Here is a 26,265-nt window from a genome sequence, read left to right on the forward strand (position 1 = left end):
GGATCAGAAGAGCGCAGTAGGACCAGAACGTGGAGGTCTGGATCTTGTCTCTTGTGAAAATAAAGGACAGGAAAACCTCCATGGAGATGTTGCCCAGTTGGTTTTCTGGGAGAACCACGGAATTCTAACAAATTTTCATTGTAAGTGACTTGTGTGAGTACAAGTTCTACAAGAACCTGAAGAACCAGTACTCGTATGGAGTTAAAGCACATGTGATCATCTTCTCAAATCCCTGTGGGAACAACACCGGCTCCACCATTCATCCGCTACCAATCACAGCCCTCGGCTCGTCAGATGAAGAGCGAGCGACACGTCTTATTGGACCAGGATGTTGGAGGCGTGAGGGAGCTGTGTGTTGCTATGGTTACGCTGTATCCCATTCATTCTTTCATTTTCTTGATTTGGTTCTTCTTCTACCTGAACATGTTAGCGGGAGTAGGGTTAGAGGTTTGGCTACTATGGCTAATAACAGCCACATGCTAATAGCTGATATCATCCACCGCAAACAATGAGATTTCTCCATTAGTTGTCTTGATGCTAACGCCGCGCGACACTGTGACAGGAGCCAGGGGATGGAGGGGGAGAGGGCGGCTTGGAAACACCAGACCGTCGTCCTCCATCAACAACCCACCGCACAGCCACATCGGAAGCACGTATCCCTCGCCGAAGGTTTTGTCCGAGGGCTCGGAGAGGAGGACATGAAAATGAAGGAGAGCGGCAAGCGGCGTCGCCAAGGCGGGCGGAAAGGGGAAACCGCTGCGCTGCGCGATCTTGAAATAATGCGAGTGGACAAGGGTGTGATGCCCGGCAGATGTCCAACAGTGAGCTCCATCTGAGACGCCGCAGCCGGAGACGTTCGAAGCATCCAAAGTTTGTCGTTTTGAGCGGAACGCTCCGGCGCCACGTTGACGTTGGGAAGGTCGTTGGTTGGATTCCCACAGCCGGCCTTCCCAGATAACCGTGGTCAGGGAAGTTCTTCAATGCTGAAGATATTTGAAAACAGACGTCCCCAACCGGCTGCTGACCATCTGCTAACAGGACGCACAGAAAGAATGCAGTGTGTTCAAATAAAATGAATATTTTCTTCTGTTTTTGGGTATTTTATCTTGAAAAGCTGCCTCACTCCTGCTCTTCACTCGGTCAAAGGGTTTTTCGGCAAGCTCATGGAAAGGAAACTCCAGAAGGACCTCAGAGTGCCGGCAAACGGAACTGCTTTTAAAAGAAAATACAACGGACCCTCGCTACTTCCCTTTTTTTTTTTTTTTTTTTCATAATTTGGTTCTCACGATTTACCATTTCGCGTTTTCTTGCATGAAGTCTGCTGGCGAGGAAGAGAAGCAACAAGAAGAGGAAGAAACCGAAGAGAGCTGTACTTTCTTTCTGACATTTGGCTCAACTTTGCAAAAGAATTCATTTTTTCTAGTTAATTATTACTTTCAGCACAAAAAGCAGCTTTAATAGCTAAACACTTGACAAACAAAAGCTGTTATAAAACAATACAATCCACTCTTCAGACGTCAGTTTACACATTCTCAGCTGCATCTCCCGTTAACACCACATTTCAACGCCCTGTTCACTTTTACAGCACGCGTTATTCATTGCTTCTGAACGGCAGCGGGCCACGGTTAAACCGCTACGGAAAGATTAAAGAACTTACATTATTTCTGTTTTATTTATCATCAGAGTCTGAACGATGTGTTGTTCAAGTTCTTGCAGTTCCCTCCATCTATGACTCATGTCAAGACGCTTGTCTCGCTCAGGTGATGCATTCATGCTAATATTGAATCCGCAAGCATTATGAGTAAAAAAACAGACGTCCTTGCAAAGGGGAAAAGGCCCAGTGAGGAGAGAAAACTGCATTTAACAGACAAAACCAGGAGAACGACTTCGAATATGGATTTATCACAACGGGTGATTCCCACGCTGCAGAATGTGCAGCGACTGGCTCTCCAACAAAAGCAATGAAGCCTTCAAAACTGGAGAGCAAGCATTAAAAAACAAGCCTCTGGACCAAAAAAGCTGGTATATTTATATATGAATACATATTTATTCACAACACCTTAAAGGGCGGTCAATTTTTTTTTTTTAATTTTCCTTTTTTTTACATTTTTTTTTGTCTTGCTATATCCTGTCTTCTCCCTTTCTATTTATATTTAAACTCATATTTATTTCCTTTTTTTTTAAATAACTGTTACTCTGCTGTGACAAAGGAATAACCCCTATGGGAATCAATAAAGTTTATCTTATCTTACCGTATATTGTTGGACTTTAACTGGTCCGTGGTGGCAAAAAGGTCGGGACCGCTGCCGTATGGCTTCACTGTGGATGGCAAAAGAAGGCATTTTGTTGTGTTTCAGACTAAACGCGTGGCAGTAAATACTTCAATCTAGAACTCGATGCTACATCCCATAATGCAAAGGAATGAGGCATCTATGGAATCCATCTTCTTTCCTCCATCCTTTCAAACGTCTCAGATTTCAATTCTCAATTAAAGTATAAATTCAATTTAACTGCTAGTAAGAGGAAGATCCTGAAGCCTGATTATAAATAATCAGGAGGATTTCCCATAAACAGTGTGTGTGTGTGTGTGAGACCCCTTTGCAAATCAGCAGGATTGGTAGGGAGGAGACGAGACGAGACGAGGGAAAGATGATGGAGACGAGTTGTGGGTGAAGATGGAGGAGGAGGGATGGGTTTGGGAATCCATAACCTCCACTAATGAGGGAAAATGGCTGCAAGAGGCAAAAGACGCAATTAAAACCCCTTATGGATCGTTTTGCTTTGGTTTCCATGGTGATGTGCCTTTTTCTTTTTCTTTTTTAATTTGTTGACTGATTGGAATCAGCAGGCACAGCATCAGCGTGGGGAACCAGAGTCTCGTTTTGTCCTTGGGAATAAATATTTGAGCAGAGCTCCAGGATGGGGTTCTCGGCCGAGAAGGGTCAGGAGGTTAAGTTCCTCCGCCTTCCATCTTTAGACTCCTTTCAAACCAACCTGCCAGCTGAGGACAGTCATGGTTTTTTTTTTGAAAAGTAACTAGTTGCTTTTGATACTTAAAATAACCCAAAAATGGTCTCCACAAGAGCTTTCATCGCCTCACGGTTTTCAAATCGCTTCACACTGGATTATAGTTACCCGTTCACACACACACATGCACTGGTGCCATAAGTATCAAATGGATAATAACAAAATTTTCATGGAACGTAATTGCCATTAATATAATTGTAATTAATCATTGTTTATTTTTAAACTTATTTAGATCTGATTTATTCACACGAACACGCACTCACTGGTGTCTTAACTATCAAATGGATAATAACAAATTTAAATGAAAATATAACTGCAACTAATATAATTGCAATTAATCAATATTTATATTTTAATCTTTATTTAGATCTGATTTATTCACACACACACACACACACACACACACACACACACACACACACGCAAACACTCACTGGGGCCTTAACTATCAAATGAATAATAACAAAACTTATATGAAAATATAATTGCAATGAATATAATTGCAATTAATCACTGTTTATATTTTAAACTGTATTTATATCTGATTTATATACACACACAAAAAAAAAATCAAGCTGCAGTGCCATAACTATCAGACAGATAGTAACAAAAATTGCAATTAATATAATTTATATTTTGAACTTTACTTTGTTAACTTGGTTCTTATCTATCTTATATGTTATGTTTTATTACTGCACGGTAAGATAACTTCTTCTGACGACTCAAAATTAAATTGCACTGCATGCGCAGCACAAGAACAATGGCGCCACCGTGTGGACAAACGTCGCTACTGCATCCCGGTGTTTTGTTTACTGTTGCCAGGCAACAAGCAGAGAACTCCACTGGGGACATGGCGGCGGCGCGGAAGGTGGACCTGGTCCACCAGAACGCCATCCACGTGGAGACCATCCGGAAGGAGCAGCGGCACCAGAGGCTGAACTGCCAGTTCAGCATCAACCCCCATCGGACAGGTGAGCTCCACCTTGCAGAACTCTCTTCACCTCCAGAGAAATCAACAGACCAGATGTTCAACGTTCTCGTTCTTCTTCATCAGTGCATATCCTGCCGGACAAACCCATGTCCAGGAAGCCCACGGAGGCGGTCAGCGAAAACGGTACGTCCACTCTTTTCTCCTCAATACAAACTCTAGTGTGGAAACCGGTGATGGAGACGAGGGATCTTCCACGGGACTGTGGAACCAGGTTGGTTTTGTGAAGGAAACTGGGCTGCGGTCCGTTTAGCACAAGTGAATGGAGATGTTTAGGGGGGTAGAAACGGAGATGAGAGAAGCCATGGTGGTGTGGAGATGCTGAGGAGAAGTTGTGAGGGTTCAGGAGGGAGTCCATCGGAGGGACAGCACAGGTCAGGTGTTCTGGATGAGGGACAGAGAAGATCCTCGATGGTGTTCGAGGAGCAGAGCAGACGCCTTCGGCAGTTTGGTCTCTCTGGCAGCGTCGCCGTGGTAACAGAGGGTCTCCAATAAATTCACCCGCTGTCATTTTCCAGCCGACTTCATCGAAGCCTTCCACAAGGCTCGCCAGGAGCCCAGCAGGAAGTATCCCCGGCCCCTGACGGAGAGCCAGGAGATTGGATGGGTGTCTGCCCCACTGGTGAGTTCTCACACACACACACACACACACACACGCACACACATTCTCTCTCTACATGCATTAACACCAGTTGAAAATGAGCTAACTGGCTAATACTATTAGCTGCATGGCTCCGCCCCTGAATTTTAAACTGCAAACTGCACCGTCTAGTTACGGCCACTAGGTGGAGCAGAGAGCCATCAATGCCATCTGACACGGCCGTGAGCAAGGAGGATTTTTAAAAACAAAATGCACAAATCTAACTAAAGTCTTTATATATTTGCAAAAAATCAAAAGTACAAAAACAGGAATGAGGTCAGCAGGTGCTCACATCCCCCCCCTACAGATCCCGTCCGACCGCAACGACCAGAGGTTACACTTCCACCGCAGGAGCTCAGACGTCACCAGGCACAAGGAGTCGGCCCTGCGCGCATCAAATTAACTCCGGATTAAAAGCAGGTGTTGCTAAAACCGCTGGTTGACGCTGGTTTATTGGGTTTCAGGGGGTGTACCTGCACGGATATCACACAGAAATCACACTGCTGACAGACAAAGGTCAAAAGTGGTGGCTGCCAAAAAAAAAAAAAAAAAAATCGAAACTCAGAAAAAGAAAATTAAATAAAACCATGTAGCTTTCCCCCAAAGGCAAACAGGGAATCCGAAGCTCGGACTGTCCTCTCCACGGTTCATCGCCCCACAAACGCCTTCCTCTGGTTCCCCACCCGGACGCAGAGGACGCGTTTATGCCGTCCTCCGCGTCCTTCCACGCACAGAAGACAAGCTTCACGAGAAAGTCACAAAGAGGTCCTGGCTCCTCCGAGCCTCCCGGGGGAAAAAAAAAAGCCCCCGATCCAAAGCGGAGTGGACGGATCAACCTCTACGAGCGAGACTTCATCTTCCTGCGCACAGACTTTCCTGGGCGTTTCTGAAAGGCAATGCAACATAGATTAGTGTCTCCACGGCAACAGAGGTGTGCTACCCCACGAGTATGTGGGGGTGTGTGTGTGTGTGTGTCATACCTGTTTCCCTCCTTTGCCCTTCTTCCCGGCCTTCCCGCCCTTGCCGTGGGCCACCTTGGCGTTGAAGCTAGACACGTCGTTGTGGCTCTCCTTGGTGTTCCATTTCTTTCCGCTCTTCTTGCCGCCGAAGCCAAACTTCTGGTCCTTGAACTTTCTCTTGGCATTGGGCCTGAGGAGAACCGGAGGGGGTCAGAGGATGCTCAAATCACAGGAGGGGCCAGACTCCTGCTCGGCATGGAGCCGTCGACTCACCCCTTCTTGTTGGACGCCTTCTTGGAACCCTGAGAAGAGTCTCTGCCCGCCGCTTGGTCTCCTTCCAGGAAGTCCAGCTTGTCGGTCATCCCTGGGAAGGCAAAAGACAGATACGTCCATCAGCAAGTTTCAACCGGCGCAGGGAGTTCGTTCCATCCGTCCAAGAGCTGACCTTTCTGGAATCTCTTCACAGCTGTCATCATGGCCTTCTTCTCTCTCTGCCTCTTCTGGAGGACTTCAACTTGTACCTATGAGCAGAGAAGCATCTCGGTGACTTTCATTGATCATCTTCTTCCGACTGTATCCAAGGAGTTACAAGAAGACAAATGGACTAGGCCGGGACCCACCTTCTTTCCAAACTTCCTCTGCTCCCGGATCTTTTTGGCCTTCTCGGATTTCTCAATCATGGTCTGCTTGGACATCAGTTTCGTCCTGATCTGGACGGATTTGAAATAATAAAAAAGGTTTTAACGTGAGATTGACGGAACTTGGCCGAGGTCCATCCAGGGATCTCGTTCAGATGGATGTGACAACATCGTGACGATGGTTATTGTATTCCGTAGGAATATATTGTTGCTTTAATGTTGATGCCTTAATGTTGATCCCTTAATGTTGATGCTTTAATGTCGACGATACGTATACTTATAAGCGGTATCATCCAACCAATACTGGGCTTCTTCCTCTTCTTATTCTCACTCTGGAATATGCTCTGCCATTAAAGCAAACACCCGTTCTAACGTCCAACTGATCGGTCTTGTACACACGGTACATTTCTCGAACCGAGAAACATTACATGGTGTCAGAGTAAAAGGGAAACTCAAGACGAAATGGACATGTCTGGATTGCCTTCGCCCTGCATGGACTGGGATGCTACGAACTTGCCCGAGGCATGGTGTAAGTTCAAGCTCCACGTCGAAATGATGTTGTCTGGACCGCTAAAGAAAAAAGGGGAAGACGAAAAGTGCAGCTATCTATTTCTTAGGGTCGGAGAACAAGGCAGAGATATCTACAACACATGAACACTAACGGATGGTGAACGTAAGACATTACACACCTACTACAACCGTTTTGAAGAATACGTTATGCCAAAGACTAACATTATCTTTGCACGCTACAAATTCAACGAAAGAATTCAGGGACAGAGCGAACCGTTTGAACAGTTTGTTACGCACTTTAAACTGCTAGCGCAAGATTGTAATTTTGCAAACCGCGATGAAGCGATAAGAGATCGTGTTGTTTTCGGCATCAACTCGCCCAGAGTAAGAGAAAAACTACTCAGTGTCGGATCTGATTTGACATTAGACAAAGCAATAGACATAGCGCATTCTCATGAACTAGCGCAGAGCAAGAAGAAATGCTATCCAAAATTCATATAGGCCATATGGGAACAGAAAAGTGCAAGCAAAGAGCTCGCGACATAGTGTTCTGGCCAGGGATGAATATACAAATAGAAGACATGGTTGCGAAATGCCCAGTGTGTTTGGAGCACAGACCAGCAAACACCAAGGAGCCCATGATCAGCCACATGATCCCCAACAAGCCATGGCAAGCAGTTGCTACCGATCTTTTCACCTGGAACGACTACTACATTGTTACCGTCCACTACTACAGCAGATATTTTGAGTTGGACAAACTGCACAACACCACTTCGACAACAGTCAAACACAAACTCAAAGCATCATTCGCAAGGCATGGTATTCCTGAACTTGTGATCTCAGACAACGGCCCACAATACACAAGCAGGGAGTTTGAGGCATTTGCAAATACGTGGGAGTTCAAACACGTAACTTCAAGTCCACACTACCCACAGAGCGATGGTCTTGCAGAGAAAGCTGTCCACATCGCCAAGACGCTTATGGAAAAGGCCAAAGTTGATCGCAAGGATCCCTATTTGAGTCTACTTGAGTACCGCAATACACCCATTGACAATTTCAAATCATCAGCCCAGCTGCTGATGAGCCGACGCCTGAACTCAATTCTGCCATGCACCTCACCAGCTCTCACCAGCTAAAACCAAAAGCAGTAAGCCACAAAGCTACTCATAGCATCAGAGCCTCTCGCCAAAGCTACCAAAAGAAATATTATGATAGATCCTCAAAGCCACTCTCAGCTCTTCATCCAGGACAAATGATTCGCTTTCGGGACAATGGACGTTGGAAACCAGCTGTTGTTGTTAGTACAGCAGACAGTGCCAGATCATACAACATCCAAACACCAGACGGAGTTCAATACAGGAGAAATCGTCGCCACCTGATGGACACTTAAGAAACCGTTCCCACTGGTGACCACTTTGAAGTTCAGCATGTACCTGAAGGGACTGACTGTAACTCGAAGTCACCACCAACTACAAGCTACCATACTCATTCTGGCCGTGAGGTCAAACCTAGAGTCATTTAGATCTATAACCTTTGTCTATGTTTACCCTACATTTTCAGTCTATTTGGATAATTGTTTAATGTTGCATACAGGCCACTTTTACTATACTCTATTTTGTTCCGCCGTAAGCTTTACCAGAGACTTAGTGCTTCCTTAAAAAGAAGGGGGATGTAATATTCTGTAGGAATATATTGTTGCTTTAATGTTGTTGCTTTAATGTCGATGCCTTAATGTTGATCCCATGATGTTGATGCTTTAATGTCGACGATACGTATACTATATAAGCGGTATCATCCAACCAATACTGGGCTTCTTCCTCTTCTTATTCTCACTCTGGAATATGCTCTGCCATTAAAGCAAACACCGGTTCTAACGTCCCACTGATCGTTCTTGTACACACGGTACATTTCTCGAACCGAGAAACATTACAGTTACTTTCTGAGAAATCGGGGTCACCTTCTGCATCTGCTGATCAGACTTTGCCATCTCCGCAAAGTAGTCCTCGGGCCTCTTGGTGGGGATGCCGTGCTTCTGCAGGAGGGGCAGGGCCTCCAGGACAGTGGCCTGTGCCTGACGGTAGCTGCACAAGACAAGCATTTCCAGGAGCCATGAAGAGTTGGAGGAAACAGAGACAAAGAGGGAAGAGTTTACCACCCATCTTCATGCCTCCCAATCAAATATCAGAGGAGAGTAGTGAGCACTGAACACTAGCGCTTCGTTTCGTTGGTCACCATCCCCTTCGTGTATCTTATTCTGGGGTCTTGGAAACTCCAATGTTATAATGGAGCAGAATAAAGGCATTCATTGTCTGTGAACATCTAAAAGCTGCACTTTGAACCAGGAAAACCCTGCATGTCGGACTGCTAACATGGCAATAAAGTAGGTGTAAAAGCGAGGCTGTCATTTTTACATATCCGCAGTGTTATGGAGACTCACAAGAACATCTCTCTTTGAAAGTCATCATTTGCGTTGACCCCACTGTTGCTAGCATTCTGAGGTTTGGTTTCGACCATGGAAAGAGTATCTTCCACGGGCACGTTAATCAGATCCAGCCTCTCCACCCATGGAAGGTCCTTTTTCAAGTCAGCCAGACACTGTCTCAGGCCCTCCTGCAGAAACCGTATTAAATTAATAAAGAATAATTATACTTTTCCCATGCAGGGCACCAATATTTAAGGGTTAGCAGCTCACTCACCTTGTTGTTGACCAGCTTTTTGGGTTTATTTACTACTAAGTTCATCCCAGGTTTCAACAATCCTTTGGAAAAGGCGTCCTGGAGCTGTAGACACAAGAATTGCGAAACGAAACATACGGAAAGTTGAGCCACAGAATTGAAACGTCTTAATAGTGCAGCTGAACCAGGATAAACGTGTTAAAGTGAAAAACATTTAAACTAAACACGCGGTCAATTTCCCACAAATCCAACCTAGCTCAGTTAGCATGCTAAAGCTAAGGTGCTCCAAAGCACCCGACTGACCTCACTGTCGGACAAATCGCTGTTCTCCTCATCCGACTGCCCGCTGGGCAGCTCATCGTCCTCCACTAGGTCCATGGCTTCAATGTCAACAGTCATACGAGAGAAAAGGTGGTAGTATTCTGGAGATGTTTGCTATAGACGCCGAGGACTTAGTGCTCATATGCAGCGGGCTGCCGATTCACGTGGGGCGGAAGTGAATGCGGAAGTCCCCCAAAGAAATCGCTTCGGGCGGAAAAATCCAGCAGACGGAAGGTTCCTACCTTGGAAACACACAGTGCATTTCCTATAAAACTCACGGGAAAATGATGAAAATACAGTGAAAATTATAAGTACATTAAATTTGTAACGATTTTGGTGCATGTACAAATGTATTTATTTATACATTTATTATTTCTTCAAGTTTTTTGTGCAGTACCAGTGTGTACCATTCGGAGGTGCTGGCAGATAGATAGATAGATAGATAGATAGATAGATAGATAGATAGATAGATAGATAGATAGATAGATAGATAGATAGATAGATAGATAGATAGATAGATAGATAGATAGATAGATAGATAGATAGATAGATAGATAGATAGATAGATAGATAGATAGATAGATAGATAGATAGATAGATAGATAGATAGATAGATAGATAGATAGATAGATAGATTAGGATTAGTTCCTTAGTTGCAGGCTGTTGATGTGCATATGTATATAAATGTGAAAATCCATGATCTCCTATGATCCCCCTGAACTTCAGCCATATTCTGATATAAACATCAAGGAAGTGAAATGAAGTGAAAAGTTAATGTTACAGTGCAGCCTGCGGCTCAGCGTGCATTGTGGAAAGATAGGAAGGCCTATCTTTCACTTTTATGTCGCATAAAGTCAGTGTATATCTACCGCCTGCAGTCATGGAGCAGTCATGAGTAGATGGTTTGCAGTTCGCGTCGCGCTGAGCACTACCTGCATGCTAATGGTGTCCTTTGGCCATGGACCATGAAAGTAACTGGATCTTGCTCCAAATGAATTTAGAGCTTATCAAGGACCCAAACGTGCTTTTGCGCATTTTGACTCCTCGAGCAACCGTAGACGCAGGACGACCGCCACTCTTAGCCTTTGGCATACCTGCCCTGTCTTACCGTCACCAGGTTACAGGTTCATCTAGCCGCTCACACACCATAACGTCCTTCAAAATAAAAATGCAGCTTCAAAACACAAGGATACTTCACATGGAGTGTCAAAGAGAAGAAATAATGAATGCAGACAATTCCCACGTTCACATCGCTGTCGTTGTTTGCTTTGAATTCCACATGCTGTCTGTCTATGTTATATTATATTATATTAGCAAATCAACCTTCTCCCTCTAACCCTATTCTCCTCTCTCACACCAACGAACTTCCTATATTATATTATATTATATTATATTATATTATATCATATCATATCATATCATATTATATTATATTATATTATATTATATTATCAAAGTCAGATTTTTTGTCAATGTACTGGACATACAGAGGAATGGAGAAGATGTTTGTCACAATCCCACGGGGACAATTAAAATAATAATCAAGTTCAAATGAGCAGTAAAGTGCACTGTTACATTCAACAGAAAATATCAAATTATGAGGTATGAAGTATAAAGTGCACGCAGATACAGAGTGATATTTGCAGAGGTTTAATGCAAATGTCGGTACCGTTATATTATATGATGCCATTATATGATATTCAATGTGTTTGCCCCGATCTGCAGTGATGTGTTTTGGACTCGGAGTTGATGTCTGCAGCTCCCCGTGTCTAATTCTGCATTTTCTCGTTCATACTTCATCGGTGCGGCTGAGAGGAAGGGACAGCAGCTCCATCACTTCCCCCAGATAGACAGAAGAAAGACCGACGACGGGGGCTTCGGCGATAACAGGACGGCTGCTTTCTTGAGACGTCATCAGTCTCTATAAGTGACTTATCCCCCCCTCCGTCCTCCAAGGCTTCAAAGCAGAATCCGCGCCAGAGTGACTTCCCTTTCGTTCCGATGGAAATCAATATTTACTATTTGTATTTCATTCGTTCGTCCTCTGCGTGGTCAGGGCGCCATTCTGCCACGTCTTCAAAAGCGCAAAAAAAAAAAAAAATGTAATTTCCATTTCTGTCATCGGCGCCGTCTCCCGCCGTCACCGCTCGTTTCCACTTCCTGACAGGGAGTGAAAACTCCTCGCTCGCTGTTATTCTTGGCATCTGGAGGAACACGTTCCCCCGCAGAGTGGAGGCTGAGGTCGGATGAAGGGTTTCGCAAATTCTCTCATCCTGATCGGTTCTTCCAACCGTCCACTCATTCCACTCATGGAGAGCAGGCATCACCTTGTGGTCGCTTGCCATCAGGAGCGACTTGGGGTTCGGCGTCTGGCCCGAGGAGCCGGGGATGGAGATCACCGGAGGGACGCCTCCTCCGACGGCCGGTCGAGGCAGAAGGCCGCCTCATTCGGCTGGGATCTGTCTGAGCCGGCGGGTTTCTGCGGATCATCTCGCGCTCCAGATCTGCTCGACGTGGGAGGTGTCATCTGGTTCGGGATTGTGCCGCGTAGAAATGAAATCTGACTTTTTTTTTGTGAAAAGGCATGACGAAGAACGCTAACCCTTCCGTTCTGCGTGACGCAGCCAGGAAGATATAAAGGTGGGCTGCGCTTGTCATTACATTGGGAGATTTATGGATTCTGCAAGGGGAATAGGAGCAGGCTGTAACTCAGCCCCCGTGGAGAACGAGGGGTTCGGCTTCACGACCGACCGGTCAAGATAAGATTCAATCCATTTGACGTCCGACGGCAGTGGCTTTTCTCCTTGTCACTCCGAAGGAGGCGGTCGGGCAGAAACTCATCGGGAAGCGCAGATTTGTTTGATCGGTCGGCGTGAAATTTACATCTTTGGAGATGTTCACCTGCGGTTTAATCAGGGAGCTCCCGCGAACGCGGGAGGCTGCCTCGATCGCTGATCCGAGACACCCTAATTGATAGTTGGGATGTTGCCGGCCTGAAAAAGAGCCCCAGGAGGCGAGCGGATGCGGGAGGCAGGAAAATACAAAGAGCGCTGAAGCGGAGAAACGAAGGGCTCTGAACCAGGCGGAGGTGATGTCAGACATCCTGGCCGGGAGACAAGACGCCTTATAACTCAGACCGCAGACCATCAGGCGCTTGTTCATTAAGTGCTCGGTGGCCACCGAGGTCATTAAGAACACCGGCCGGACGGCCGAAGGCCTCCGGGCCGATTCCTCCTCCCGCGAGGTCCCGAGTCAAACGCCTCAAGATCTCGTCGGGTCGTGCCAGGATTGTGAAGGCTTCAGGCGGGAGAGGAAAGGACATTAGAAAAGACAGAGCGGACGGTTATACGGGTCCAGGGTGAACCCCGCCTCTGGTCCAATCACATCCACGGCTGCGGGACAGGCGGTCCAGATAATGGATGAACAAAATATATCCCCATCCTCTCCTTCATCTAGAGACGTTCCTCAAACGACGAGGGAATTTAACTCCTGATGTCAGTCTTACCAGATACGAGCAAAGTCATCCTCGTGCACGCATTCACTGGAATGGCACGATGGGATTATCCGGGAAACAGGCTGAAAGCGTCGAGGATTATTTCGAATTTGAATGGATTACAAGGCTGCTGTCGCGCAAACAATCGTTGGAAAATACTCTTTTAAAGCGCGTTCAATTTGAAGACGTTAGAAAACGCGTACCTTTTATTTTTCCTTATTTTGAGAATAAGTTAATTTGTGGATTTTTAGATGAGAGCCATTCCGTAAACAGATTAATCGCAGGGCCGCTGAGAATTAATTTAGATTAATCACAACAAATAGCCATTTGTTGTTAATTGGATTTCCTTTTGTGTGCCAAAATGCAAAGTTTTGGACTCCTCCCAGGCAGGAGGGCCTGATTCTCCTCATTTTTGCGTCGCGCGCAGCCAAACGGCGAGGCGTCCGCAGATGGCTGAGGAAGCCAGCAATTAGGCACTGTCGTCGGGAAATTGGCCGCTATTAGCAACGAGCGCGGATCAAACTGAAAACACCTCGGGCGCTCCCCCGCCCGAGGACTCGCAGTTTGTGAAAACGTGGAAAGTAGAACTCTAGGCTGCAGTCTCTCTGAGCGGTGGGGAGGGAAGGGAGGCGCGACCCTTCTTCATCTCCTATGCTAATGTCCTCCGCTTCCGAGGCACATTGTTACTTTCAGTCAATAATGCAAATCCTCGGTTGACTGTCGCTAATGAGCTGCGCACAACGGGAACGCGAGCGGCACCTCTTTTCCTCGATAAGAAAACCCACGGATCCGGATGCAGGTGCCGCGGCAGCTCCCGGTGGCGTTGCATGCAGGACAACCCTGCAGCTCAGCTTACACAGTGAAATATCATGCTTCATAAGGCTGCGTGATTTTCTTTCAAGGGAGTGTTTTACTCTCTGGCCAATCAGTGTTTTATTTCCCGGAGTGCTCGGGTGTTCTATCACCCAGACAAGGCATTTTATGTATCAGTGCTCCTCTGGCTCTCCTCATTTGCTCCAATCTCTCTTGCGTTTTTTGGCCCAAATGAAGTGAAAATGGCATTGTCGCGTTGCAGCGTCCTGGCGGATTACTGACGCCGCGCAAGCTAATGGCTTTTGGAGCTCGGCGGCGGGCCGTTATGCCGCCTGTCCTTCTGGACATTTTTTCAGGCGGAGGGAATTAAAAACAAAATAGAGATGAGCTCAAAGGGCACTTGCGCAAATAGGTTGATGTCCTGCTGTCAACATTTAGCATTATTTCAATGGATGAATGCTAGAAGCTATTAGCTGGCAGACACCGTAAATCCATGTCTGCCGGCAAAGACAAGTGTAAACAGTTTCGAAGGTTTATCGCTCTATAATAATAATAATAATGATAATAATAATAATAATTATTATTATTATTATTATCATCATTATCATCATTATCATCATCATTATAATTATTATTATAATTATTATTATCATCATTATTATTATTATTATCATTATTATGTTTATTATCATGCTGGGGATGGGTTGGTACTGTTACCTCGCAGCAAGAACGCCTTCGGTTTGCTTTCCATCGTCCCTCAGCCCTTAACATCAAATTAATAGAATTGCAAAATTAAACCAACATCAGGCGCAGCTGCCGGTTAGACGGCCATTCACTGCTCAGCCATCACAACATTTAGATGCGGCAAGAACGTATTAGCCCAAAATTGGCAACGGTTTCATATTTTCCACTCTCTGTGAAAATATTTGCGTTAAAAATGTAAACATCTGAGCTGGGAAAGAGCAAACGCTCCCATGCTGGTCAAGGGAGCTTTGGATAAGAGAGATAAACGCCTGACTGATGTCCAAAGGTGTCAGTCGTGTTTAGCGCTGGAATTTGCTGCGCTAGATTAATTATGAAAACAAAATGGAATAATTCACCACAACATAAATGCACGTTACGCACAAGAACGTCCACACGGAGCGGGGGATGAGCCAGGGTTCCACATGCTAACCAGGTGATGTGTTTGTTTGCCATCACCTGGTTGGGGGGCCTCAGGGATCAGCTTCAAAAAAGGTCTCCTGTGCAGATGCACGTTTGCAAACTCCACCTTCCTCCTCCACCTCCTCCCCTGGCTCCATCTTCCATCTCCGTGTCCTTCCGCCATCCTGACACTGATTGGAAGCGAAGAGATAAATTAATGGAGGGGGCGCTGGGTTGCCAGCCTGCTCTGACGAAGGACATCCATGGAATTTTTAAGGGAAGTGCCACGTCAACTTCCATCAGTGCCGGAGCAGCAGGGTGTGTGTGTGTGTATGTGTGTGCACGTGTGTGTGTGTATGTGTGTGCAGTGCTAGAAGGGGTAACGCAGGGGCCCATGCATAATCACCTTATTACATTCCTGTGAATGGTATAGTGAATTGATCTTAGTAGCTCCCTCTGAAAGATGAGGGTGGAGAGGTGGAGCGAGGGAGTGGAGGAGGAGGAGCTGGACATGAGAAGAGGAGGAGGGAAAAACGGGCCGGTCTGATGGAGGGAAAGGAAAGACAAGGAAAGATAAGCTGCGTGCTTTGATTGCTGTGGAATTGCGGCTTCTGTCATTTTTCCACTCGTCCGTAAAACTCTTTCTTTGGACCGCTCCCTTCAGGAGATGCCGCAGCCAATCACGTGCTTCCATCCGACCCTCTCCTCTCACGCCGCAATTTTCCTGTCTTCTCTCCCTCCGTCCACCAACCTTATCTTTCGTTCCTCTAAGGTTTAGAATGGAGCCGAAGACCTTCTCCCCGTGACGCATTAGCGCTAAACGCGGCGCCACCGTGCTAACATACGCAAACATGTTTTTCCATTTTTACACAATGTATCATATCTTCATATCCATGGATATTTAATTACATCAAAACAGATATGAAATACGCTTAATTCATGATGTAAATAACTCAATTACCAGCAGTGACTATCTTGTCTCGAAATGCTAACATGAAACCACTGCTGGAAACTGCCAGCAGATCAGTTACATGTTTCTCCTGAAGTAAGAAGTGGAAAATTAATTTTTCAACAAGGATAGTCATACCTAGTACCCCCCTCTGGTAACCTATTTCACTCAGCTGTGTTTGCATTTTCAACATGGACAGCAAAGAAAGTAATAAAAGAAAAAAAAACAGTTTTAGTTGTCTGCTCGTCAGCACTTTTACCAAGCGAGTGTATTTACTATCAGCCCAAATGTACGGCATCCATTACATGAAACCGCTTTTCCTGCACACCCTGGAGGAAAACTCATATTTATTCATTTCTATTTCCTCTCACCTGGGCTTCTTCCCCTCAATTTGGTTGAGTTCTCGCTGATTTTTCAAAATAACAGCTTTTGGAAATGGAGTATTGAGTTCGAGTGCCGTCAACAGCTCCGTTTGAGGCCTTCAATGGGAAGCGGCCGCCACTTTTACGGCGCTACAGTATATGCTAGATAGCATTCACTCGTTCACACACACGGGTGGAGCCAAGGGAGGTGTGAACCGGACCAGCGGGGGTCACTTGGGTTTGTGGCGTCTTGCCCAAGGACGCCGCAGCAATGGAACCATGAGATTGTTTGGAGCACAAAATTCGTTTACATAACTAGAGGGACTTTCTTTACGGCCGTTAAGACAACCAAGGGGAGTTTACGATACTTCCAGAAGTGATGCCACAACAATTAGGACCCCCCAACCCTATCTGAGGTGAAAAAGAATCTTATAGGCTAAAGGTAAACCAGATACCACCAGCTCCAAATAAGGGCGCCAGAATCCTACCTGAGGTTCAGTCCATTACACGCCGGGAAAGGAACCACCAACCGTCTGGTTGGATGGACGCCGACTCTGCCAACGGAGACCAATCGGCCCAAGGGACCCAATATGACCCATCGGAGTGTTTGAGCGCGCCGAGAGTGAACCCACAGGACGGCAGCAAGTAGAAGTGTCCCGAAGACGAGGGGGTTGGACTGTCGGATGGAGACGACTGCACTTTTCATTGACCACCGGTGAAGACGACCCCCCCTTGTAGGTATCCGCTCCAAAGCAGGAGCACAGAGCCCAGACAGATGGCGGTCATGTTCTTGGATAACTACTCACGTTACCGTGAAGTATGATTCTTGTTGATGCACGCCGCCTGTCTTTGCTGAGATCCTTGTGGTCGCCTCTCTTGCCGTCACGTCCTCCTCACAGATAACGAACCAATCCCAAAGGCGGCTTGGAATTCGTGCGACCCAAGAGGAAGAAGAATACCGACATGGAGGAAATGCAACTAAGTTGGTTAATTTGGTAATACCGCAACTAGCTTACGCGGCACGCCCTGACCCATCTTCTCCAGGAGAAGCCCTGACTGCCCACAGAGGAGCGCGTGCATAGCGAATACACAGTCAGCAACTCTCCGGAAGGCCCAGCAGTAGATCATCATTAGAGCCAATCAAAAACAAGAGTACAGATTGTTACTTCCTGCCAGCCGGCCAACTGCTCCATCTGGCCGCTGCTCGGGTGACCGCCTGAATCCCAAATGCTTTATTTTACAGGGAATACGGAGAAGCGGTGGACACACACGTGGAAACCGACGTGGGTGTCTCAGGCATTTTTTCTTCTCCGGGCGTCGATCCCTACGAGTTGACCGCTTGTTCTAACTCGCGTCTCGTCCGTCCTCTCCCTTCTCGGTTTTCATCCCTGCTGTGTCTTTGTTTCCACCTCCCTCCTCCCTCCTTTAGCCCTCGCTGTGTTCGTTCACCTACATAATTGCTTTCCACGCCGACTCATTGTCCGGTCATTTATCTCCGCTCTCCCTATCTTTATGATTACCACTCTGCAAATCAGGTCCCCTCCGTCTCTTTGTGCCGCCCGTCGGCCTCTGCACCTCCACCATTCTGCTGCCGAATGGCTTTCAGCCTTCCCGCCAGGTGCCGGATGTAAGGGGAATTATTTGTGCCCTATTGTCGCGTTGGACAGGTTGTCTGTCGGTGGGATTACAAAAAAAAAAAAACCTGCGCTATTTTCACGATTCCTGATGTGCATTCGTTTTCAAGCATTACGGTTGACTATCCCCCGGTCTGAAAGGATGCTTGGGGAGGAGGTTTGAGTGACATCTACGTCGGCCATTGTTGCGAAGAGGTAATTGAGATACAAAACTGACTGAAGTCCTTTTCTGTGGAGTCGTCTTCAGATCTCCGTCTGAGGGGACGGACACCCTCTCTTTGTTTACAAATAGGCTAAAACCTTCTTTTTTGAGATAGCTTGTAGTAAATTTTAGCCTAGCATGTGTCTACTTCCTCCCATTTGGACTTGCGTCCCTTCATCAGTGCACGACTGCAACATCTTCTCCAGAGTCCCTGGGCTCTCATTGGACAGGTTCCCAGGGGGCGTGGCTTCATCTACTGCAGCATCATCGCCAGGCGTCCGTCTTTGTTATTTCTTCTATAAAAATTAAAGATATAATTGTGTTATTTCAGATATTAGCATGTAAGTGTTAGCACGAGTGGTATTAATGCCCTAATATCACCTCTGTCACCATCACATTGGTGCTTCCCATCTCTGCCCATCTCCATCTTTCTACCAGTGGAGGCAGAAGGCCGTCCGACTCTAGATAGAATCTGTCCGACGTTTGTGCGGCAGCACCCCCTCCTTGGGGGGGTGTTGGGTTGACAAGTGGATGGAAAAAGTTCTTACCAACATCTTCGTAGCTCATTGTTTCACCGTCACAACCACTGGGAAAGACAGCATTCCTTTTTAAAAAGCCATATAGCATACGCTTGCCCGCTATGATTATACATCAGAAGATGAAGCCCTGGCTGGAGAAGGCTGGCATCAGACTGTGCTTTTCAGCGAGGGAACGAAACGGACGGCGCCTCCCACTTCTGTTTGCCAAGTTCATTAAAAATACATTCATATCAGTGCGATAGGTAATCACCGAGCCGGCCGCGGCTGGAACCCAAGCGATGGAGAGGACAGGAGCTTGGTTTTGTGTTTCTGAGGAGGCCTCCCAATGTGCGTCTGACTCTCCCATGGCTTCCGAACCAAGACACAGAGCAGCATGCTTAAATGAATATTAATAGCCTTTAGTAAACCCAGATATGTAATTACCAGCTCCAGGTGAACGCCAGACAGCAGCGACAGCTGCGCCGCTAATGAAGATCCACATCCACGCCTTTTCTGTTAAAGAAGCCAAAATAGCTTCTTTCGCCAGACGAGCGACCCAAATTTGCAGGTCTCAAGCCGGGAGGTCGAGAGCGTCACCCGTCTTCACCCCGGACGAGCAGAGCATCTGCCAAGCTCCGGCAAACCGCCTTCACTCCTAATATGACCACAAGGATCAAACACGGAGATGGACGTGGTGAAGCTCCGCATCGGCTAGTCTCCAGAGAGGAGCGCAGGACTGGAAAAAGACAATCCGGGAGACAGATGAGATGAGATTCTGTGATTTCAAGGTGTCTGAACACTTGAAAAGAAGCCTCGGTACCTGCAGGAAATCCTCCCGAGCTCAAACATACAGTAGATCATCATTAAGGCGCTGACAAGCCGGCACGCTGGACGGCTGCCGCCGGGCTGAGGAGAACTCCGTCTTTATTTTTCCCCGTGTTAGAACAGTAATCAAAGGTATGATAATCACGCCAGCGTTTTATTTTTACTCTTATCTGTTCCACTAAAAGGAGCATTTTTTTTTTTTTTTTTTTTTTTAAACCGGAGTTGTGTTATCCCATTATCCCGCTTTTCTTGAGCTGAATCAATGTATAAGAAGGACACGGAGCCACGCGGCAGCCTGCTGCAGCTAACACCTACATGCATATGTAGATTTATATATATACATATATATATATATATATATATATATATACATATCAGTGACATGCAGTCAGTGGAGGCATGGGAGCCCGGGCCTCACCTGACATCATGGTAAGAAACAAATGCAAAATTAAAAAAAACAAATTAAATGGTTATATTTATTCAGTGATTTGTACTATAAAGTTATTTTCCACTTAACTTCGCCATTTTTAGTTGGTTTTTTTTTTAAATCGCTGAAAAAAAAATTCACACTCACTTTTCAAATATGAAGAAGAGACATGCGGTGACACAGCAACCAGCTGAGCCCACTATGGATTGCACAATGGTTATTCTAGCTGTGCTGGCATGCTATGCACTGAGACGGTATTGCTGTCTCTGTGTATGTCACTATTAAAAAACAATTTTAATATATGAACTAAATTTCCATTGTTTAGCTGATGTGTATAATGTTTTTCATCAACAACTGTTAGGTGTTTCTTGTGCTTAGCAATCATAAAACGACTGCGAAGAGACAGTGAGACGTGCTGTAACGGTGCCTCGTGTCAGGGTCATATATATATATATACATACAAATTGAGGGGAGCATCCATGCTGTATGCTCTACAAACAGTGACAATGACCAAAAGACAGGAGGCAGAGCTGGAGGTCGTAGAGATGAAGATTTTTCAGGTTCTCTTTGGGAGTTACCAGGATGGACAGGATCAGGAATGAGTCCATCAGAGGGACGGCACATGTTAGATGTTTTGGACATAGACTAAGATGGTTGGGTCATGTAGAGGGGAGAGGAGAGATAGTGAATATATTGGTAGACGGATCCTGAAATTGGAGGTCTAGAGGAAGACCAAAGAGAAGATTGATGGACATAGTGGGAGAGGATATGAAGTTAGTTGGTATGAGAGAGGAGGATCTAGAGAATATGGTGGTGGATTGCTGTGGAGACTCCTGAAGGGAAAAGCCCAAAGGAAAAGAGGAATTTGTCAGAAGGGTGTAGGACATGTATGACCGAAACAAAGTGATGACTGAGATGGTTTGGGCATGAACACGCCTGTGTTCATTTCCAAACAAATCAGCCTAAAATAAACTCAAAAAAGTAACCATCCGCATGATGAAGTCCATATTATTTAGATATTACATGAGATTGTAACCCAGGTGAAGATAGCCATTAGCTAATAAATAAGAATAAATAATGGGTAGAATTTCATCATTTTTTTTTTGTCATATTAGTAATATAACAATGTCTAAATGAGATAAATAGGATTCAAAATATTATTGCATATTATTGGTGTCATTTAGTTTAATAGACTGTAGATCTATCAGCCAGTCAGAACGCTGATAGACATTTTGTTCCAGAAGTTACAAAACAAACAAACAACAACAAGGTAAAAATCTTGATATAGGAAGTCATGCTGTCAAGTTGATGGAGAGAGTGAACAAAGAAAGGAACAGATATTCATCACTTCTGATGAATCTTTCAAAGCGTTTTATTTCAAGTTGATAGACTGTGTTTACTTTGAACATTTTCCTGCTAAGTTTAATGACTTTATGTTTGATGTGTCATATCTTGAATATGTTGTCATTGCAATTTAGGGTGTTCATTTCCTATTGTGTTAATTGAGATGCTTAATGTAACTCATTAATTACACTAGTTGAAATAACCTGCTATTAGGAGGATAATACTAATACTGGATTTCTTGACACTAAAATAGGCCTATGTTGATTTAAAAGATAACTGGTTAAAACATTTACCTTTTAAACATTTTAAAGGAGGACCTGAATAAGAACCTATGATGGACAAAGACTGAAAACAGAATTTAAACTGAGCTTAATTTAGATACTGAAACTAAATAATCTATGGAAGAATAAGAAATTCATATTTATTTCTTTACTTTAAGGGAAACAAGGGTTGAAACTGAAACTGAATTTGTATGTCTATGCAAATGATTTTGTGTACTTAATGTTGTGTCTGTGTAAATGTCTGTATGGTACCAATTGTACCATACATGTAATTACTACTATTTCTAACTACCTCAATTCTTTTTGATAAACAAGCCGGCATTTAAATGAAATATTGGTGTGTGGTGTCTCTTTATCTTTTAACCATTTTAACTGCCCTAGGGCTGGTCCAAACCCCGTTATATCTGCAGTAAGTGCAACAAGATGTTGCTGGAGACGGGGAGAAGGTTACGCTAACGCCAATACTGGTGGCTTAGCCGCGGCTTGATGAACAACAGGCCGTCATCTTTCATTCATCGGACACGGCTCACGCTTCAGTCAGCGGAGTATGAACGTATGTAGGGTCTCGAGTCAACCTCCTGCACGCTTGCATCATTGAAACCCGGGTCCCGCTCCAGCTCCGCTTCTTTCACGTTTACGACGAGCACGTTTCTCCCCCCCCCCCGTCAGTCGAGCGTAGCACCATAAATGTATATGTCGTCTTAAACGTCCGGAGGAGCCGCAATAAAAGGTGGCGGCTGTAAAAAGTCTATGAAAGGTCAGGTGAAGCTCCTGGCTGAGTGGGAGGGAGAGGAGAAGGAAGGATACGAGTGGGGATTTCATAAGAATACAACTATCAAGAAAAGAGGAGGCAGCCTGCAGCAGCACCTCAGCAAAACTGTAGCTTTGTCTTCGTTTTAAAGTATTTTATGATTTGAAGTATTTGGTCATTTTTAAGCATTTAAGTATTTTAATTTATAATACTTTTTAACTATTTTTTATCCCTGTATATATTTCGGAGAGACTTTTTTTAATAGAAGATATTTTATTTTATTTTATTTTATTTTATTCTGAGATAGCCTGTCACTGTCTTGTCCTTGTAAACAATTTCCCAAGCTTGGGATCAATAAAGTGCATTTCATCATCATCTCAACTTGCCTTTTTTTTGGTTCTGCTAAAACTAGCAGCAGGTTTTACCCGTCCATTGGACTGCCGTTTTTAGCGGGAGTTTCCCAGTGTGAAACCTCGTCCAAAACCACAGAAAAAGTCATGACTCAGGACCCGTAATGATTTTGTCACTGCAATTTGCGAGTTTCTCCGTTGGGCCGCCTACCGGCCCCTCCTCCCCCAAGGGGGGCTTGTTTTATCCTCCCATCCTGGAGGAGCTTTCATTTAAATGGAAATTAGACACCGGGTCTTATAGATTAAGGATCAGGTGGCCGATCTGTGCCTGATCGGTCGTGTGTGTGTGTGTGTGTGTGTGCAGATGGCGTCCTCTTGAACGGTGTTTTCATCACCTTGCGGTTTCAAAGTGCTTAACACTGGATCACATTCCATCCATTCACCCATTCACACACACTGATGGTGTCAGAGCTGCCGCGCTAGGCGCTAGCCACCCCACCTGGAGCCAATGGGAGGCGGTGGTGCCTTGCTCAAGGGCGCTTTGACATGCAGGCCGGGGTGGGAATCGAACCGGCCGCCCACCTCGCATTGGGATGCTCCGCTGCTTGTGTGTTTCCATCAATCTATGAAAACACACACTTGTTAGGAGCTTCTAGCTTCTACTTCGTTGATTCTTCTTGTTGAATTGGGGCAGAGGGGCTGTTCATGATCTTTGTCAAAACAAAAAAAAACATCTGTGAAAAGAAGAGGGGGCTTCGGACACAAACGTACAACGGCGTACCGTGATCAATACCAAGACGGACCGGGACCTTCTGCACCTTCCGAAAAACCAGGAAAGACCCACCACCAGGAGCAGCCCCCCGGTAACATCCGCGTGAGCTTCAGTTCATGCGATCCGACAGGTTTCACTCCTGTTTCACAAACCAATCCAGGTAATCCCATGAACATGTTGCTTCTTCAGAGCAACCCTTCCATTTACACAACAAGTCACCATAACCTAGACCCGCCCACAACCCTGGCGGGGTTAGAACGGAAGAAACCTGTGGGATGAGGGCTGAAACGTCTTCAAGTGAAGAAATTCAAGTCAAGTTGGCACGACAAGAAGATTTCGACCCGAGCCGACGCTGAGATAAACCCAGGAGGGACCAGCTGACCTGAGCGGAGCTCTGCAAAGCTGCTGGGAAACCTCTGTAGGACTCGAACGGCCGGGAGGATCACAAACCCATATCTAAACCCAGAGACCCTCGAGCCATGACGACATAGAATCGCGGAAAACCTAACGGAAAGACGCAGCCCTGCCGGATAAACTCAGACTCTGCGTGTTCAATCATGGCGAGGCTGGAAGGAGGCAAACATCTAAACCGCCGTGTTCCTTTCAGGGTCAATAGCTCATTAAATAAAACACAGCCGCGGCCCGAACCCTCGGGGAGCCTACGGCACCCTGCACCCGTCATGTGACCATCACCTGTCAATCAATATCAGCAGCTGACATCAGCATTTCCCTCAGCTTCAGATCCCCAACATGACTTTGACTTTCTCAATGCCAGCGGCTTCAGTCTCCACCTCTTGTCAGCACTTGAAACCACCGTTGCTCGGCTCTCACGGATTTTCAGAGAAGCAATAAGAATAAAAGTTTCTCGCCCTCTTATCCACATGTAGGGGGCTATTCAAGGAGCCTCCATGACCCTCCTGCACGTGAAGGACCGCGGGAGGAACCCGGAGAACCCTGAGGAACCCCACGCAGACACGGGAGAACATGGAGCCTCCGGAACGGATCGGCGGGAATCCAAGCAGGGACCTCCTTGTCTCTGACCACAGCAGCAGCAAACTACTCAGATCTCTGATTTTCGACATCACCTCAAGCTTCTGGTTATCGGACACTAGGGGGCGCTGTGGTGCAGCGGTTAGAGCTTACTCCTCACAGCAAGGAGGTCCCTGGTTGTATTCCCGCAGGATAAGCAATAAAAAAAAATGAATAAAAAGATCCAAATGATGAATCGGAGAGGTAAAACACAGAAAAGTGGACAAGCGGAACGCTCTAAACATCTCACGGATCGTGTGAATCGGCAGACAAGATCCTAAATGTCAGGATAGATAATATAGAAATACTAAAGATTTTAAATCTATTCTTCATCCTAATTTTATCGCAACAATTAAAACAATAAAATAGTCTTATCCCTGGTCGGGCTCTCGCATGTTGCCGGAGGACACCGGACACCGGAGCTTTCAGGTTACACACTCATGTCTAATGCAAGATGTTTGGCGAGCCAGCAGGTCACAGGCTGCCTGAGCACAAGCCTGGTGAGAACCAGCTATGGAACGTGAGAAGCTCTGGAGGGACGGAAGCTGCTCAGCGCAGTTCCTCAGGTGCTGATTTTGCGCGTCCAACAGCCGCTCGGGTCACCCGGAGGGCTCTCGGCCCAGAGGTGGGGAATGATGGCGTTCAGCTCTGTGCCGGTTTGAGCCGGTCCAGATGCGGTGTACTGCCGGGAGATGTTGGTGGTGGTTTCCAGAACGTCCTCAGACCTTCCTCCACCATCTTCTCTCTGTGGGAACATTTCGCAGGTCCCATACCTTCTTAGGAACCAGGCTGCACGGGGACAGCAGAAGAACCAGGAACCATCTCATTGCCATCTCAAAGGCGGGGTCTTTTTCCAATTGCTTGGTGGAGCTCATAAGCCACATTCATTCTTAGATACTTCTCGCAAAGCGCCACCTTAAAACCTCTCCTGGTCACAGCTCAGATGTTTTCTTGGCCTGCTACGCCTCCGAGAATCTTCCAGGGCTTGCAGAGGAACATCTACATTTTGGCCTGAATAAGTGCGGAGTTAGCTGACGGCTATCAGGGTTCTTCCGTGAACGCTGTGGCAACTTCCACCTCCGTGTTGTCTTCATCTTCATATTCTACTTCTTTTTCAGTGGTTTGTTTTGGAGTGTGGAGCTGAAGTTGCAACCCTACTGTGGTTCTTCACTGCCTGTGGGAGTGCACAACTATGAAGATACACCTGGAGGAGGAGGAGGAGAAGAAGGCAACGTCCTGGAACCAAACTGAAACACTTCTTGGAACTGCAGATGACAGAATACTTCTACCAGGTATGAAGGCGTGAACGCAGCCTTGATGAACATGTGATGAATGAAGAGGTTCTGGTTCTGGAACTATGAGGATTCACATATTCTGGGAGTTAAAGGAGACGGGCTGCGCTGTGTGTGTGTGTGTGTGTGCGTGTGTGTGTGCGTGTGTGTGGACACCAGTGCTGACAGATTGTGGTGCATCTGTTCCTGAGAACACTCCCCCTCTTACTGGAGTGTGTCTGGATGTCTAATAAACACAGATGGAGTGTGTGTGAGGGGCACCTGGAGATAAAGCTGGTACATGATGAAAAGCAAGTCGGCGGTAGCGGCGCGGCGGCCTTCT

At 46.0% G+C, this 26,265-nt stretch overlaps 2 protein-coding genes across 3 annotated transcripts; one reads left to right on the plus strand and one right to left on the minus strand.

Moving 5' to 3' along the window:
• The first annotated feature begins 3,676 nt into the window (after window positions 1-3,676).
• cfap144 (cilia and flagella associated protein 144) lies at window positions 3,677-5,058 on the plus strand. The gene is made up of 4 exons (XM_086162172.1): window positions 3,677-3,998; window positions 4,082-4,141; window positions 4,534-4,637; window positions 4,963-5,058. The coding sequence occupies exons 1-4, from the start codon at window positions 3,770-3,772 to the stop codon at window positions 5,056-5,058; spliced, it is 489 nt and encodes a 162-aa protein (XP_086018298.1). The 5' UTR covers window positions 3,677-3,769.
• Window positions 5,059-5,089: 31 nt separating this feature from the next.
• ebna1bp2 (EBNA1 binding protein 2) lies at window positions 5,090-17,580 on the minus strand. 2 transcript variants are annotated; one of them, XM_086161498.1, is made up of 10 exons: window positions 17,007-17,580; window positions 9,741-9,996; window positions 9,459-9,542; window positions 9,200-9,372; window positions 8,720-8,843; window positions 6,235-6,324; window positions 6,060-6,135; window positions 5,888-5,978; window positions 5,636-5,804; window positions 5,090-5,541 (listed from the first exon to the last, which is right to left on the minus strand). In XM_086161498.1, exons 2-10 carry the CDS (start codon window positions 9,834-9,836, stop codon window positions 5,494-5,496), a joined length of 951 nt encoding a protein of 316 aa, XP_086017624.1. In that variant the 5' UTR covers window positions 9,837-9,996; window positions 17,007-17,580; the 3' UTR covers window positions 5,090-5,493. The 2 variants fall into 2 exon arrangements, with proteins under 2 accessions (XP_086017624.1, XP_086017625.1); XM_086161499.1 differs by having other exon boundaries at window positions 9,741-10,000.
• Window positions 17,581-26,265: the final 8,685 nt, after the last annotated feature.

Source organism: Fistularia commersonii, chromosome 16 (assembly GCF_037954325.1).
Source record: "Fistularia commersonii isolate RoL2024-O1a breed Wild chromosome 16, RoL_Fcom_v1.0, whole genome shotgun sequence".
In the NCBI taxonomy this organism is placed as follows: domain Eukaryota; kingdom Metazoa; phylum Chordata; class Actinopteri; order Syngnathiformes; family Fistulariidae; genus Fistularia; species Fistularia commersonii.

What these genes read in the sequence shown, in the direction of transcription:
- ebna1bp2 (XM_086161498.1), bottom strand. Translation starts at nt 9,836, where the DNA reads ATGACTGTTGACATTGAAGCCATGGACCTAGTGGAGGACGATGAGCTG. An exon ending in GCGATTTGTCCGACAGTGAG is followed by an intron (nt 9,543 to 9,740) that starts GTCAGTCGGGTG and finishes TTGTGTCTACAG; the next exon opens with CTCCAGGACGCCTTTTCCAA. An exon ending in TTTCAAAGAGAGATGTTCTT is followed by an intron (nt 8,844 to 9,199) that starts GTGAGTCTCCAT and finishes TGTCTTGTGCAG; the next exon opens with CTACCGTCAGGCACAGGCCA.
- cfap144 (XM_086162172.1), top strand. Translation starts at nt 3,770, where the DNA reads ATGCGCAGCACAAGAACAATGGCGCCACCGTGTGGACAAACGTCGCTA. An exon ending in CATCAACCCCCATCGGACAG is followed by an intron (nt 3,999 to 4,081) that starts GTGAGCTCCACC and finishes CTTCTTCATCAG; the next exon opens with TGCATATCCTGCCGGACAAA. An exon ending in GATGGGTGTCTGCCCCACTG is followed by an intron (nt 4,638 to 4,962) that starts GTGAGTTCTCAC and finishes CCCCCCCTACAG; the next exon opens with ATCCCGTCCGACCGCAACGA.